General features: G+C 30.8%; 1 protein-coding gene across 2 annotated transcripts; it reads left to right on the forward strand.

Annotated features, from left to right (window-relative positions):
- Positions 1-9,162, forward strand: LOC107440629 (uncharacterized). 2 transcript variants are annotated; one of them, XM_087152991.1, is made up of 5 exons: positions 1-152; positions 3,022-3,127; positions 4,170-4,300; positions 7,030-7,147; positions 8,964-9,162. In XM_087152991.1, the coding sequence occupies exons 1-5, from the start codon at positions 122-124 to the stop codon at positions 9,106-9,108; spliced, it is 531 nt and encodes a 176-aa protein (XP_087009117.1). In that variant the 5' UTR covers positions 1-121; the 3' UTR covers positions 9,109-9,162. The 2 variants fall into 2 exon arrangements, with proteins under 2 accessions (XP_087009117.1, XP_087009118.1); XM_087152992.1 differs by having other exon boundaries at positions 33-166.
- The last annotated feature ends 6,768 nt before the right edge of the window (positions 9,163-15,930 follow it).

The raw sequence follows: 15,930 nt of genomic DNA on the forward strand, positions 1-15,930 counted from the left end.
TTATCAAAAGATTTGATAAATTAAATACTGTTGTTGGTTGAAAATTCCGTAATCTTGATTTTAAAGCACATTTGGGTTGGACACTGAAGCAAGAAGAAGGTGCTAATTCAAATATTCCAATATGCAGTGGATTACGATAGCATTACTTGGAAGTACGATTTAATAAGTATTTAATTTTTTAACTATTAAAAAAATATTAGTTATTGTATAGTAATTGTTAAATTATTGTTAATTGTTAAATTATTTAATTCATAACGGAATTTTTTTTTACATGCATTTTTAAAATTTTATATTTTCATTATTTCATATGCCCAAAATCTGTGAAAAATTAACTGAAAGCTTTATTTTGAGATTGTTACTTAAACTTTACTTTTACATTATCTCAAATCAATATTCTGTAATTTTTAGACTCTAGCTTAAGCTTAAGAAAAAAAGTTTTAAGCTAATGATCTGAAATCTTCATACAAATAAAATTTTAATTTGAGCGACAAGGAATATTAAATTTCAATTTTGAGTGTTGCATGTATTAAAACCGTATAAGGTAAAGAAAAGAAAAAATTGTTGTGTTGAAACAACTTCAAATAAAGAATTAAAACTTTATAATGCACTGTGAGCCAGAAGACCAAGATCTTTGGCCAAAAGTCAAAAATTAAATTTTCAACTAAAATATGTGTAGGCAGTTTTAATATAGCCAAAATTAAGTATTCATAATCATTTCAAACATTATAACTTACTTTTTGGACCGACGAGTACAATGTAATGAAAAATATGTTAAAAAAATTTTTTTTAAATGTAACTTTTAAATTTTTATTTCAAAAATATATAAGGAATTTCACCTTACTGTTACATTTTTATCAGAGTAATTAGTCTGAAATTATAGTAAAATTTTTCAATTTGTTAGATTAATTAATACTCTTGACAAACTTATAGTTTATATCTTATCATTTGACATTTTACAATGTTTGAATAACTTTCGAAACTTAGTTCTAAAAAGTTCCACGAGGTAATTAGCTAAACTTTTTTTTTGTTGTCTTCTTTGATGTTTCTTCTTTCGAAAAAACCTGCCCCATTTTGCTCGTATTGCAAAGAAGGACTAAATATACCAAAAAAGAAAAATTATGTTTTTTTTTCATGTTTTCGCGTTATTTTGTAATATTACTTCGGAAATATAATTTGCTTTTCATTTTTAATATAAAATTACAAAAATTATTATATTTTCATTGCTATATTAATATTTAAACGTACTATATTATTATTTTTATTCTTGCTCGCCATATTTCAGCCGCCATTTTGTTTTTTTTTTTGGTATTTTTAGTGTATTTCAAAATTTTAACTATGAATTCAATTTACCTGCACATAAAAAACCCTAAATAAAAACCCCCAAATTTTGAAACAAATTTTATCGAAATACTAATTTTGGCCACGAAACCTTGGATGCTGGCCCACTGTGTAATGTTTTATGCTGAAATACCACAACAAAATGATTAGTAATAAAATTATAACAATGTAATAAGTTAGAGAAAAAAATTTATAAATCGAAACCAAATGAGATGAAACTGCGGTGAAAGTTTGTAATTAAAATAAAATATAAATTCATGAATTAAAGTAAAGGAAATTTGGAAAGTCTGGATTTAATTTAAACCTTGTTTCATTTAAAAATATGTGCTCATTCAAAGGGATTCAAAAAGTCGCGCTTTTATGAATCTTTTAAAAATCATCGAATAGCTCACCTTTACATTTTTAAATTGTATTTGAGCAATGATGAAAATAATAAAACAACCCAGAAAAGTTTCATTTGTTTCCTAACCATCCCTTAACTAAGTTATTGACACTGTTTAGGTCCATTTAAAACAAATATGTATTAAATATGCGAATAGTAAATTTTCTGTCTAATTTTTGAGTTTAAATTTCAATGGAAGAACAGATTTTTTTTTCTGGTGCTTTTATACAATTACTTCGGGTGTGAGGCTTCAAAGTCTGAAATTAGTTTTGCTCCTAAAGACACAGACTTTTTTAAAATGACATTTTCAGTCTATTTTTTAACGAAAGTCACAAGTTTAAAAACGTTATATACAGCGTTATTCATAATTCCCTCCGGGGTTTCGAAGCGTTATAGTAAAAAAACGAAGACGAATATGGCGAAAAAGAACAGATGAAATTATTCCGAAAGTATTCAAGTTTTAATTTAAGCAGTTGCCGGTAGATGGCAGTAGCATGTACCACTGAATCCAGTTGTAGTAAACATAAGGTTGTAGTAAACAGAGGGGATTAGGAATAACCCTGTATAACAATAACATGGGGTTGTGTAAATGTTTCGAGAAACTTCTAGGAGAGTTAGAGCATGTCATGAGGATTAAAATTGCACAAGAACCCATGCCCGGAAAAGTCGTCGTAGGCGGTACTGGTACTTCCCTATTATGACCTGTTAAGAGGCACACGAAGAAACAATTTATAATAGGAAATCACTCTTAGTGACGTATGATGACGTTTCTGGGCATGGATTCCTAATGCAATTTTCATCCTCATGATGTGCCCTAACTTTCTTAGAAGTTTGTCGCAACATTTACTTGACCTTATGTTACATAAAGCGATTTAAAACATATACATTTCGACAAAAACTATAGACTAAAAAAGCTTGGAAAGAGAAATCGATTACAGATTTCAAATCAGTGATATGAAAATATCTGAGATCTGTTAAAAAAAAAATCTCGTGAAGCAAAAAAAAAAGAAGAAAAATTTCCCTACTGTTACTATTTGCAATTATTAATCAGCATACTTAGGTGTAAATCATTAGGAACATTGGCATGCCAAGTTCCAATCGTTATTGCTATTTTTATATTTATTTTTTACTGGATCCACATTTAATTGTTAAGAAAGTTCATGTGTATCTTGCTTTTGAAGCATTAATAATTACCAAAAAACTTATAGAAGTAACGTGTAACAGACATTTTAAAATAAACTAAACATTTAGTTCTTAAATTTGCAGTAAATAAATTTTTGGAAACGATTGTGTTTTTATAGCTTTGGCTGGGTATGTTGCTTGTGACATGAAGAATTTCCTGATAGCAGCTGAAAAATGTGAAGAAAATAGAAATGCGGACATATTAAAGGATTTTAGTTTTTGCAAGTAAGAAATTTATATCATTTAACTTTCTATTTACTACTAAAGCTTGCTAGTAATAGAACAATTTATGTAGGTAGAGCACCCAAATGAACGGGAAAAAATAGTGCGATATGGTTGAAAATGAATTACTCATATATTTTTGATGGATGATGGAAAGCTCTAGATCAGTGGTTTCCAACTGGCGACCCGGGGGCCGCATCCTGCCAGCTAAGCCTTTCTTATGGCCCGCGAACTAAAATATATTAGTTGTCATTTTTTTGCGGACAATTTTCGCAAATAATCTATATGGGTTTAAAATACTTTTCTCGTTAATAAAAACCTAATTTCTTCGTTTCTGTGAAATTTATCATACCAACGGGGCAAAAAAAAAATTTTTCTCAGCTTTTGCTTCCAAGAAAATATTTATTCAAATATAAAACAATCGTGTATGTTGCTCTTTTTTATTTCATTTTTTTGTATTTTGTGAATATAATTTAGCATGTGTGTATCAGAAATTTTCTCGAAGAAATTCTCCGATTTAACTTTTTGAAACCAGTCATCTTGGAAAATATTTACACACACATTTGTAAATTTTAAATGTAAATATCTATTCTCTGGTAGTTGCAGCAGACAAACCTCAATCTTGTCATTGAACATTTTGTGTGCTACTATGTAAGTTTTAATATCAACCTTTTTAAAGTTTTATATCTTAACAATTAGATATCTGTTGCACATTAATTGTTTTATTCATGGATGCACATTAAAGTTATTGTAGTCCGAATTTTTTTAAATGCAATGAAATATTTTTAAAAATATACTTCTTATTTTAATTTGTAATTCAATACTTTTGTTTTGTGCAAACTTGGTAAAAATCTGACAGTAATATTTAATGTTCCTTCAAATATCCTACATAAAATTTTGTCCTTAAATAAAATAAAATTTTATTTAACAATAATAAAGTAAAATTTTATTATTTTATTATATTCATAAATTTTGTTGATTTTAAAGAGTCCTACATAAAATAATATTATTTTTTTTCGTAAATAAATTTTTGTTCATATTATAGGACACAGTCAAGATTTTTCAACTGCTTATCTGAAGCTGTTTTCAATCAAAACGTGAAATTCCACAAGGAGCCGTATCGTGTATTATTTGCATTGAAAGAGGCTTGTTTACCTGGGACAACATTGCATAAAGGTTATTGATTTTAATAACATAATTTATTTTCAAACATCAAATTTCAAACTCTTCTCACACAAATTTTTCAAATGAAAAATGTAAATTTCTACCCCAAATAAACACAAAATTAACTTTAAAAGATTATGAAAATAATGCATATTGAACTGTAATCAGCATTCCATTAAAATGAGTCTCAGAAAATGTTGATATTTTTTTGTGGGCCTATTAGTTTGACAGTATATAAGAATTCAAAGTCCTCTACCAGAAATTTTAACTGGCTGATACCACAGACTCATAACTGTATCCGAAATTGTAATTATAGTTGTATTTTATTAACGTCGCACTAGAGCTGGACAATGGGCAGTTGTCGAAGGTCAGGGAAACATCCTGAGGATGATCCGAAGACATGCCATCACAATTTTGATCCTCTGCAATGGTGGTGGCACCCCCGCAACGAGCTGTGCGTGAAGTTGATCACTTTACGGTAGAACAGTTTAACGAGGATCAATACCGCACAAGCACCCTTCGCAGACTGACCCAAGTGGTCACCCACCCGCATACTGACTGCAGCCAATGATGCTTGACTTTGGCGATCTGCTGGGAACCGTGTCTTGACGATCAGTTCACTACGGGACCATGTCATCTCCATAAAAAATTACCTTAGATAGCCTCATTAATTCAGTTAGTGATACACATCAAAACCACCCTGTGTTATTCACTTTTCAAATAATTAATATTTTAAAGAAGTATTTAGTATGATATAAGAAAATTGCAGGCAAAACTTCAAGGATGAAATAAATATGTAGAATTTTAAGCTCTCTCCGCTGAGGAGAGCTGGGGTTCGTAAGTTTGATACCGGCAGCTGATTAAACCGGTGTGTATACGCAGCAAGGTGTACATTAAATCTAACGTGGTTGAAAGTTCTCAAATTGTTTGTGGCGTGAAAGCTTGGTGTCTTGTCCATTCATGACCAGGGTCAAAATTACTTAGCATTCCTACCATGATCGAAAGATGTGAATCGAATTTTAAATATCTACCCCTTTTTTTTAACGGTTTTAATGATATATTATATAAATTATTGAATTTGATAAATTTTTTACTGATTGTTGAAAATTCAAGTAGTAGAATATAAAAGAAAAGTTCGGAACATTCATTTATTCAGTTGATTTAAATAATTTTTGACAAAATCGAGCAATGGATTAAAAATTTTAGACTACCTTATGCTAATGCTCTGTGAGTAAAACTAGTATTTCTGTCACAAAAAATTCGGAGTAGTTATCGGTTGAAATATTTTTTTTTCCTTAATTCATCCCTTTAAGGCAGAATTTTTTAAAACACATTTTTTCATATTTGGTATTAATTTAGGCCAAAATATGTGAAAATATTACATTTAAAATTTTAATAGTTTATGGTTGGGAAAAACAACATGAAACACCTGTGTTCTTCTGCTTTCAAGTCAAAATCTTGCAAACTAGACTACCTTCAAAAACAATAATTTTTTAAAATTGTACTTATTTAGCTGGAAGAGAAACAGTATGTCATCATTAGAATTTCTTTAATTTATAAAATTGATAAATTTTTGAGTTTGAATTAAAAAAGATTTTTTTTTCAAACTCTTTTCGGATTTTATACTTTAATACACAAATAATGCAGATAATCGAATATATTTTTAGCAACTATTGCATTGTTTTAATAATTAAAAGTTACAAAAATATATTTAATTAAAAAATACCGAAATACAGAGCGCCAAAAAAAATATATATAAAAGAGACACCGGTGTCTTGTCTGTGTCAACGGATTAATGCATGTAGTAATGCTAGTAAAATATGACTAGTAATGTACTACTAGTAATGTGTGGTTAAATTAAATATCTTCGAATGAATTGTTTGACTTATTTCTACAGAACATTTTTAGTATCCAAATTTAATATTGATTTTTTTAGAAAATTTAAAAAAAAAAAAAACGAAATTATGCTTTATTATAATTTGTCCATTTTATAAATCAAAGAAAACTGCATTGAAATAGGTTTGCAATTTTCTGGGATATTAATAATAATAAAAATGTGAGTTAAAATAACCGAGGGGAAATGAACTACTTAATACCCCGAGAACCGACTCAAATAAAGGCAGAAAATGTGAATTTTATTTAGAAATATTTAGCTAAGATGAAAGTAAACTCATGAATGCAATAAAATATATATTTTTAAAGAAATTTAATTATTTAAACTTAGTTAACTTCTTTTTTGTTATTTTTAATAACTACATAAAAAAATTAAAAATTTTAATTTTTAGCATTTCTTGAACATTGAATAGCACCTTTATCGTTCATTTCTATACCTTTTGCTCATAATATAAAATCAACTACTTCAAATTAAAAAGATATTTATATGGCATAAGACCATCCAAAAGAATCGAATTTCTTGCCTTTCTTATAATTTTTCTTTGTAATTAAAAATTCTAATCTACCAATGATCCAAAAAATTCAATATTATTTTATCTTGTATGTAAAAAATAATATTGGATACTACTGTTTGAAGTAAAAATAATGAATCAAATATCACTTTTACTAAAACAGTAGCTTTGTAAAAGCAAACAAAGAGAAAAAAATGCTTAAAATATTTTTTTTTAAGTGATAAAATTATACTAATTGTACTGACACTGCTTCTCAGATCAACAATGTCATATATCCATGTCAACAATGCTTAGCAAATAATGTGATTATAAATACTCTTATTATCTTTCTTACAGAACTGCAGGTTTCAGCTGATTGCACTCTTGAAACAATTCAAGATTTCACGGAATGCATTGGAGATCCTTCTCCTCTTTTAGAGAAAAGTATTAAAGAAAGAAGTAAAATGCTTTGTCCGTAAGTATTTAAATAGTCTGAGTCTATATAGTCTGAGGTATCTGGTACCAAGCGCTCACCAACTGGTCCTGCAATTCTTTCACATTGCGAGGGGGTAGCGTGGCAGCACGAATTCGGTTTTCGATGCAGGACCACAAATACTCTATTGGATTAAGGTCAGGTGAATTTGGGGGCCAAGACATGAATTGAAAGTCACTGGAATGTTCTTCGACGATTCGACCCTTATGACATGGTGCATTATCCTGTTGGTAAACACCATCCCCCGCAGGAAAAACTGTTGCTATGAATGGGTGAACCTGGTCTGCAACTATGTTCAAGTAGCTTACTGACGTCAGGGATTGCTCTATGGGAGTTATGGGTCCTAATGTGACCCATGAAAACATTGTTCCTGGGCGAGAAACCATGAAAACCTGGGCGACCCCATTGTTATAGATGGAGGGTGGTCATAATGCAATGGCTGGACAAATGCTTCAAGTCAAAGCCGGTGAATTTGCTAAGCGATTTCGTGATACTACTTTTATGAGCTCGAATGGCTGGTTAGACAGGTTCAAAAAGCGGAATAACATAAATTCAGGAAAAATTATTGGAGAGTCTGGAAGAGTGTTTCCAGATCTGATGTTGAGGATTGCTCATCAGAGAAAGCTTATTCATTTTTTTTTGCACGCAAGACGAAGAGTAATAAAGAAATAAAAGTTAAAAATTTTTTTGTTACTACTTATTATTTTTCATTCATTTTTGTGTTTCATTATATTGGTCATTTATTTAAATAATGCATATAAAAAAAAAAGGTAGGGTTGGAACAATTAGTTAAAATTGTTGACGGATATAGTAAAGTCCCGGTTATAGTGAACGGAAATTTCGGTCTCTTGAAGGCTTACTATAGCGGGGCTTGACTTTGTGTATATATATATATATATATATATATATATATATATCACCGAAGAGCCATTACCATTATGACCACCCTCCATCTATAACAATGGGCTCGTCCAGGTTTTCATGGTTTCTCGCCCAGGAACAATGTTTTCATGGGGCACATTAGGACCCATAATCCTCATAGAACAATCCCTGACGTCTGTAAGCTACTTGAACACAGTTGCAGACCAGGTTCACCCATTCATGGCAACAGTTTTCCTGCGGGGGATGGTGTTTACCAACAGGATAATGCACCATGTCATAAGGGTCTACGAGGAACTAATCCCCCCCCCCAAATGCCAATACTGCTTACTAGATTGACGAATGTTTTCTAACAATTAATTAAATGTTTTAAGACAAAATTCATGTTCGTTTTAATCATACTTTAAATTATTATCATATAAAAATCCTCTTGATTTGGTTGACTTCATATTGTGTCCTCAGACAAGTACACTGCTCAAAAAAATTAGGGGAGCCATGTGCTCCCCTAATTTTTTTGAGCAGTGTATATACATATATGTATGCATAGATATACACTGCTCAAAAAAATTAGGGGAGCACATGGCTCCCCTAATTTTTTTGAGCAGTGTAAGTTAGTTCCTTAACTTTTCGATGTATATTAACGTATCAGGAATCAAAACTTCTTTTCTATTTAATTCTTTAAACACTCAACTCTTATTTTAAACTTAATGAAAAGATCTCAATTTATCTTAGTACATTTTATAGATGATAGTTTAAAAAATAAAGTTTTAAGGCATTACTATTAAATATGTTATTGCAATCTGTTATTAATTTTATGGCATTTTTGTTATTTTAAAAGTTATTCGGGCTATGGTTATTACTCTATTATTAAACAACCGTTTCTTTGTGATATTATACTTAAAACTTAATTTTATTTCAGGAAGCTTGACAGTATGACTCATTGCATGCAAGTCAGTGTAAAAAATAAGTGTAAAAAGGTGTCATCGACCGATTTCTTCCTTATCCTGGTTGAGCCGATTATATCTTTCCAGAAGAGATTGTGCCAACTACTGAACAGCAAATAGGAAAAGTAACTGAACCCATAAGAAGAATCTAAGTCAAATAAAGTTGTTTTAAAATATCAAATATCCTTATATATATAACAAAACATCGCATTTGAAACAACTGTTTTTACACATTTAGAAATGATTCAATCCATCAATGAGTATATTTGGGTAAAGATAGAGACGCACATTGATAAAATTCTAAATCAAAATCGTCTCCTGCCAATAAATACTCGTTCGGAAAAAATATAAAAGGGAAAGCAGACTTAATTTTAAATTTTTTTAAATATAAAAACATCTTTTAATGCCAATCTTTGAAAGATTAGCTGCGATTGCTCAGGGGACAGAGCGTTTGCCTCCAAATGACGTAACCCAAGTTCGAATCCCAGCGAATGCTGGTTGATACAAACTCTGCTTCTAGCTCGCATTGACCATAGTACTGGCGTAAAATATCCTCAATGCTAGACGAATCATGAGTTAGAATCTCCTGCCAGCGGGTTAACCGTGAGGTTTTTGTGGTTTTCCTTTCCGTGTAACGCAAATGCGGATTATATTCATCAAAAAATCCTTCACTATAGTTTGTCCCAATGCTTGATCCCTTGTCTTCTGGACTGTGTTCAAAATTACAAGGCTATGGAGTTGAACATTAATAGTTGTTAACTCGGAATCGGGTCTGCTGGCTGCTTAACGCCAGTTATAAAATATTTGAAAGCTCAATCGTCATATGAAACAATTTTTACCCAATAATAAGTTATTTTAATAACAGTTATAAATTTGTAACAGTTATTTTAGACTGTTAAAATTCGTCCAACTTTATGCAGATCAAAATGTCAGAATAAAAAAAAATTCCACTTTTACAAAAAACGGTTCGTGTTCTATTTTTTAATGTTTTAAAAGTTACTATACTGTTTGGGCTCGAAAAATAAACAAAATTGAATAGCTATTAGTTTAATAATTTTCATTCCGTTAAAAAAATGTCAATAAATGGACATTTTTTTTAAAAGTTCAATAATGTTTTAAATGTTTAAGCTATGTATTCGTTTTAAACTCTTTCCAGACCAGCTGGAACCATAGGGTTCCATTGACGAGTTAAGGAGGTTCTGAGAGTAAAGACGATATAATAACACACAATGATTTTGGAATATTGAAATTGAATTATATTTAAATTTAATTAATGAGCCTTTATTTATTTAATATTTCTATTGCTTTTATGAAATTATTCAAACTGAAATGCCAATAAAAGAGAAATGGCTTCTATTTTAAAAAGAAATATATAAGTTTTTTAATTACAATAAATTATGAAAGAGGCGTGTATTTTAAAAAAAAATGCATTCGTATTTGCCACAAGACTTTTCAAATCAAACTAAATTTGCTAAGAAATATATTTCCCTAATAACAATTTTCAATGTTTATTATAACAGATCTCTTTAGTTTTCATTTCAAAGAAAACTATTATTCGCTCACTTTATTCGTTTCCAGTTTATTCTGTATACTTTACCGGCAAAGTATGAAATCCGGCATTATATATGATGCCTAAAACTAGCCCGCAAAGTATGAAATGATTTATATTTCACACATTGTCTAGGCATTATATATAATGCCGGATGCTATTTAGGCAAAGTATGAAATAAACGTCCTGATGAGGTTATTATGTAAATGATGTGCATGTTACTGTGAATGACCGAAATCGGTGGTTGTTGACTTTCACCGGTGAATGTTGACAATCACAAATTTGGTGAATGTCCGAAATATTTATTACATCCGATTTGATATTAATTTTATTCGTGGATATAATTACATTTATTCGATATTTTAATACTTACTGATGTTAGATTAGAAGAAACATCAGTGGTTGGAGTATCGGGCAAATATATATAGGGCAATGATACTTGATTTTAGGCATTATAGTATATAATGCCCAGCATACCCCACACTGATGTTTTTTAAGGTCAAGGGCCACTGCCCGGTATACATTTGCCCGATACTCCAAACACTGATGTTTCTCCTAATCTATCGTCAGTAAGTATTAAAATATCGAATAAATGTAATTATATCTACGAATAAAATTAATATCAAATCCGATGTAATAAATATTTCGGACATTCACCAAAGCGACTATGTGATTGTCAACATTCACCGGTGAAAGTCAACAACGGACATGCACATCATTTACATAATAACCTCATCGGGACGTTTATCTCATACTTTGCCTAAATAGCACCCGTCATTATATATAATGCCTAGGCAAAGTATGTAATACTTCTCATATTTCATACTTTGCCTAAAAACGTCAGGCATTATATATAATGCCGGCATTTCATACTTTGCCGGTCATATATACATCAAAAACAAATTCAGTACTAAATTTTAAAAAAAAGACTTAGGACTGTGAATGTAGCTGTAGGTTAATAAAATCTAATTTAAATTTATAAATCATAAAACTATGAAAAAAATTCACTCGTCCTATTAAATAATATTTCTTTATATACTTTTTTTAAAAATTAATTTAGGGTTTCACCGAATGAAGTTTGATCGAAAGAATGAGAATGAAGTTAATTGAAAAAAAAATCACTCGTCCTATTAAATAATCTTAAAAAAAATATTATATTATTGATAAATACGGTCACAATTATCTTTATATACTTTTTTTTTATTAAGTTTATTATTTTGTTAAATTATTCACCGAATGAAGTTTGATCAAAGTTTCAATGTCAAAATAATTTACAATAGAATTAAAATTTGCAACGGAATAAATAGCAGCGGTTCCCAAATGATGTTCCGCGGAACCCTAGAGTTCGGTGGTTTCGGAATTAAATGGGTTTCGAGAGTTGAGTACTTTTCACAGCCTCTGATGAGTTTTTAAACCTCTGTTATTTAATTCTTCTGTTGCCTTCATGCAATTATTTTAAGCGAAATGACAAGGAAATAGAAATGACATTTTTTATAAGAAAATACAATATTTCCCATAAATTGAATAAATTATGAAAAGAACAAGAATTTATAAATTATTGCATTAATAATTCCTATCACGCTCTTCAAATTAAAATAAAAAAAAATAATAATAACTAAAGAAAATAAAAGAATTAAAATAAAAAAAAAATCTCTTTAAAAAAATATGTTTCTATAATAACCATTATTACTTTTTCACACTCATGCGTTCTCAATTTTGATTAGCTGTTTTGTGCGTTACTAACCGCAAGTCTTCAGTCATTGGCTACGTGTTATCATTTCACTCTCTTCTTATATTAGATAAAGATATATATATATATGGTAACGAATCAAGCTAATTTAAGATACAGTTCTCTTTTTATAAAAAACACATTTATTTCGCAACAACAAATACAGTATCGAAATTAAAGTACCCGTAAAAGGTTAGTAATCTTCATTCCTCTAATTAAATATTTAGAAAATAGTCTTTTATAAGTTAGAACGTTCACTATTATCTTAATAAACTTTAATTACAAAATCGGGATTCCGCTAAAAGAAGGTTGATTATTTAGGGTGAAAAATTGAGAACCGCTGCTCTAGACAATTATTTAAGAACAAGATTATAGTTTTAAATTCAAAACCTTGCCTTGAGTTTCAGGCACTCTGTGTCTTTTGTGCCAAACTCTACTGTGCTAAAACTGTAATGAAAGAGCTGCAAACAACACCCTCAATATGAACACTGACATGATTAGAATTATATATTTAAAACACTATATTGAAGATTTGATTGATCACTTGATTACGACTTGAGCAAATCTCTTTTGATTGATGGTACTTTTACGAGTTTGGAAAATAGTTTCGGCGTTTTAGAAGTCTTTAAAATGCTACTTCTCGTAAAGCTTACATAAATGTCAGTCTACTTAGAACTTCGCCATGTGTAACGAAATAACAATATTTCACGGATTCTCACAATATATAAAGATTATCACGTTTCACAATAAATATGAAATATACGATAATACTCATGAACAATAATACTGCGACCATAAACGACACAGCTAAAAATATAGAATATAAGAAAACCGTTCGTGTTATTTCTAATATCGTGATTATATCCATAACTATAAATATTGAATACGATAATTGAGAGAATTTTTATTAGCAGTTCTAACGCCATTGTCGATACATTTCTTTTGGCTGATCACAATATCGACTCATGTAAATTAATTTAAATAGAAAAACATCGCAATATATCAAAATTTACAGACTGTATAATTCAGCACATTATTAATTCGTGCTGCGGCTCCCGCATGGACTTGCCGGAGTTCCTGCGATGTAAAATGCGTGCTTATTTAACTCGTGCAAAATTTCAATGCTAATAAATAAAATGATTTTCTGCAAAAAAAAAGAAAGAAATGTAACGATATCTTTATAAAAAAAAATTTGATGATCATAAATCAAATCATTTATTAAAGTTAGCCTGAAATATTTACCATTTTAACCATCCCCATGAAACTCTGAGACAAAAATATTCCTATACAGGAGTCGGAACAAGACGGCTAAACTTTACTGGGTAATAAAACGCATCTCCAGCCGTTTGGTGTTACCACCTTGTCGTGATGAGTGGGCATGCGTGTGTTAAGGACGCATTGAGCTATGACGGTGGTAGCTTAGCTACTGGTAGGGCCTACCCAGCAGGATAGGTAGGTCAGTAGGGAGACACCAGACAAAGAGTGACACCCTGACCCTCCAGGTTTAACAACCCTATCTCGGAAAAACCTACTAGTTACAGAAACTGAAAACATGCAGATACATCTCTCAGAAGAGGATGAAAGTCCTCTACCAAATATGTCCTATTCAGTTAGTATGAATACTGGTTGTGAAAGCCAATTGGAAGTAAACAGGAGGAGGATGAAGATGAGAACGCATCTGCTCGAGCAGTATTCTCCATAGAATGTATGATCGGATACACAAGGATGGGAAAAGGCTCATCAGAATTTTTTTTTTATTCAGGGGAATATGATTGGTGTACAGAGAAATTGCTCAAAAGATGTATTTATTGTACAAAGAATTGCTCGAAGAGATGCTCAAAAAAAAAAAAAAAAAATACTGATTCTACATAACTCCTTACACCTCAGGTATGAAATCTGCATAGCAGCTGGGGGAAACTTTTTGAGCATCTCTTCAAACAATTATTTGTACTACATCAATTACGTCTTTTGCTTATGAACAATTTCTTTGCACATCAATCATATTACCCTGAATGAAAATTTTTTTTGAATTATCTTTACCCATTATGAGTAACCAAATGTTTGCTGTATCGGTCCCTGTTAGTAAAGTGCTTGACTTCGCGCAGGTCATCGGGCTACCAAAGAGGAGCCATTCCTAGAGGATCAAAATAGTGATGGCATGTCTTCGGATCATATAGCGTGGGTTCGAACCCCACTTCTGACATTCTTTTTAGTCCTCCATGTTCCCATAACAAATCAATACCTCTGGGGGTACTGGATTGGAGATAGATCGTTCTCTGATTCAGGTCAAAATTACGATCTGTGGATGAATGAATGGGTGCGCCTTATAAACAGGTGTTACGTATGATGTGGCGAAGTCGAATTCCTGGCCATAGATGGCACCACTGAAAAACAAGAATCGCACACTCTGCCTTAAATTTGCTCGGTTTCAATAAGCAGGCTTGTCCGTGTGGCATTACAATCAACCAACCAACCGGATCAACCTCAGGGATGTTTCCCAGACCGTCGCCGATATCCCTTTGTGCAGCTCTAGTGCGACGTAAATAAAGTATCTATCTAATATCGATTCTTTAAATGTGACAGTGGAAAAATTCCTATTAACTTCTCACTGCTTGTGTTCCGATCATACATTCTATGACGAATATTGCTTGTGTAGATGCGTTCGATCACACTTGCCATCTTGTATAAATATAATGCAGGTGCACACCTTCGTGATTAACTGATTGTACGAGTAATAAGCGTATGAGCTTGATTTGTCTCTGAAGCCAGAATAATCATATTAAAATTTATCTTTTTGCTTCCATATTCCGCATGCCATATATTTTAACAATACTCGTAAATCCTGCGACTCTTTGTAAAGAAAAGGACACTGCAGAAAATAAACTAGAGAACACTCCGAATAACTTATTCTCTAAGTTATAATTAAAGTACCTATCGCTAACATTACATTTAGTTATAACTAACTAGCATAACATACGAGTATAACATTAACTTATACAGTTAGTTAAAACTAACTGTCCTTTATAACTTAAGTTGCAGAATCTGACACAAAAACTTCTCTCTATAAATATACCTATTTTTCAATGGATTCAAATTCTTAACTCTCAAACTATGGCAACTTAGCCGCAATCTGTAAATTAAGATCCAAATAGGCAAAACTTCGGTCGATTGTTTACGCTCTTTTTGTTAATTTCGCTTAATGCTTATTTCGTCTTATCTTTGGAACCAATGAAAAAAATAAAAACATGTGCACAAATTAAAAAAAGTTGTTTGTCCAAAGACATTCTATTTTTTTTAAAATCATATTTTATAATTACAGTGGAGCATCGTTTATATGACGCCGAAGGGACCACCGCAAAACGTCGTATAAACGATAACGTCGTATAATCGATTTTTAATTCTAAAACTGAAACTAACTCTGTTTTCAGTTAATTTTAATGTTTAACGTGTTGATTTACATAAATTTCTAAATTAGACAAAGCAAAACAAACAAGTAACCAAAGAAAAAAAATTTCAGTGAGCAATTTGAATGTATGTTACCTTTAATTATATTTTCTTGCTATTAGTCTCTACAATGCTTTAAATAGCGAGTTGAACTTACTGCTTTCTATGATGCAATTTTAGATATCTAATCACGGCCAAATCTAATGGCTGAAGCGCACTT

This window comes from Parasteatoda tepidariorum, chromosome 10 (genome assembly GCF_982258835.1).
Source record: "Parasteatoda tepidariorum strain Cologne lab strain chromosome 10, Ptep-v5.0, whole genome shotgun sequence".
In the NCBI taxonomy this organism is placed as follows: Eukaryota; Metazoa; Arthropoda; class Arachnida; order Araneae; family Theridiidae; genus Parasteatoda; species Parasteatoda tepidariorum.

What these genes read in the sequence shown, in the direction of transcription:
- LOC107440629 (XM_087152991.1), top strand. Translation starts at nt 122, where the DNA reads ATGCAGTGGATTACGATAGCATTACTTGGAA. An exon ending in AAGGATTTTAGTTTTTGCAA is followed by an intron (nt 3,128 to 4,169) that starts GTAAGAAATTTA and finishes TTCATATTATAG; the next exon opens with GACACAGTCAAGATTTTTCA. An exon ending in TGGGACAACATTGCATAAAG is followed by an intron (nt 4,301 to 7,029) that starts GTTATTGATTTT and finishes TCTTTCTTACAG; the next exon opens with AACTGCAGGTTTCAGCTGAT.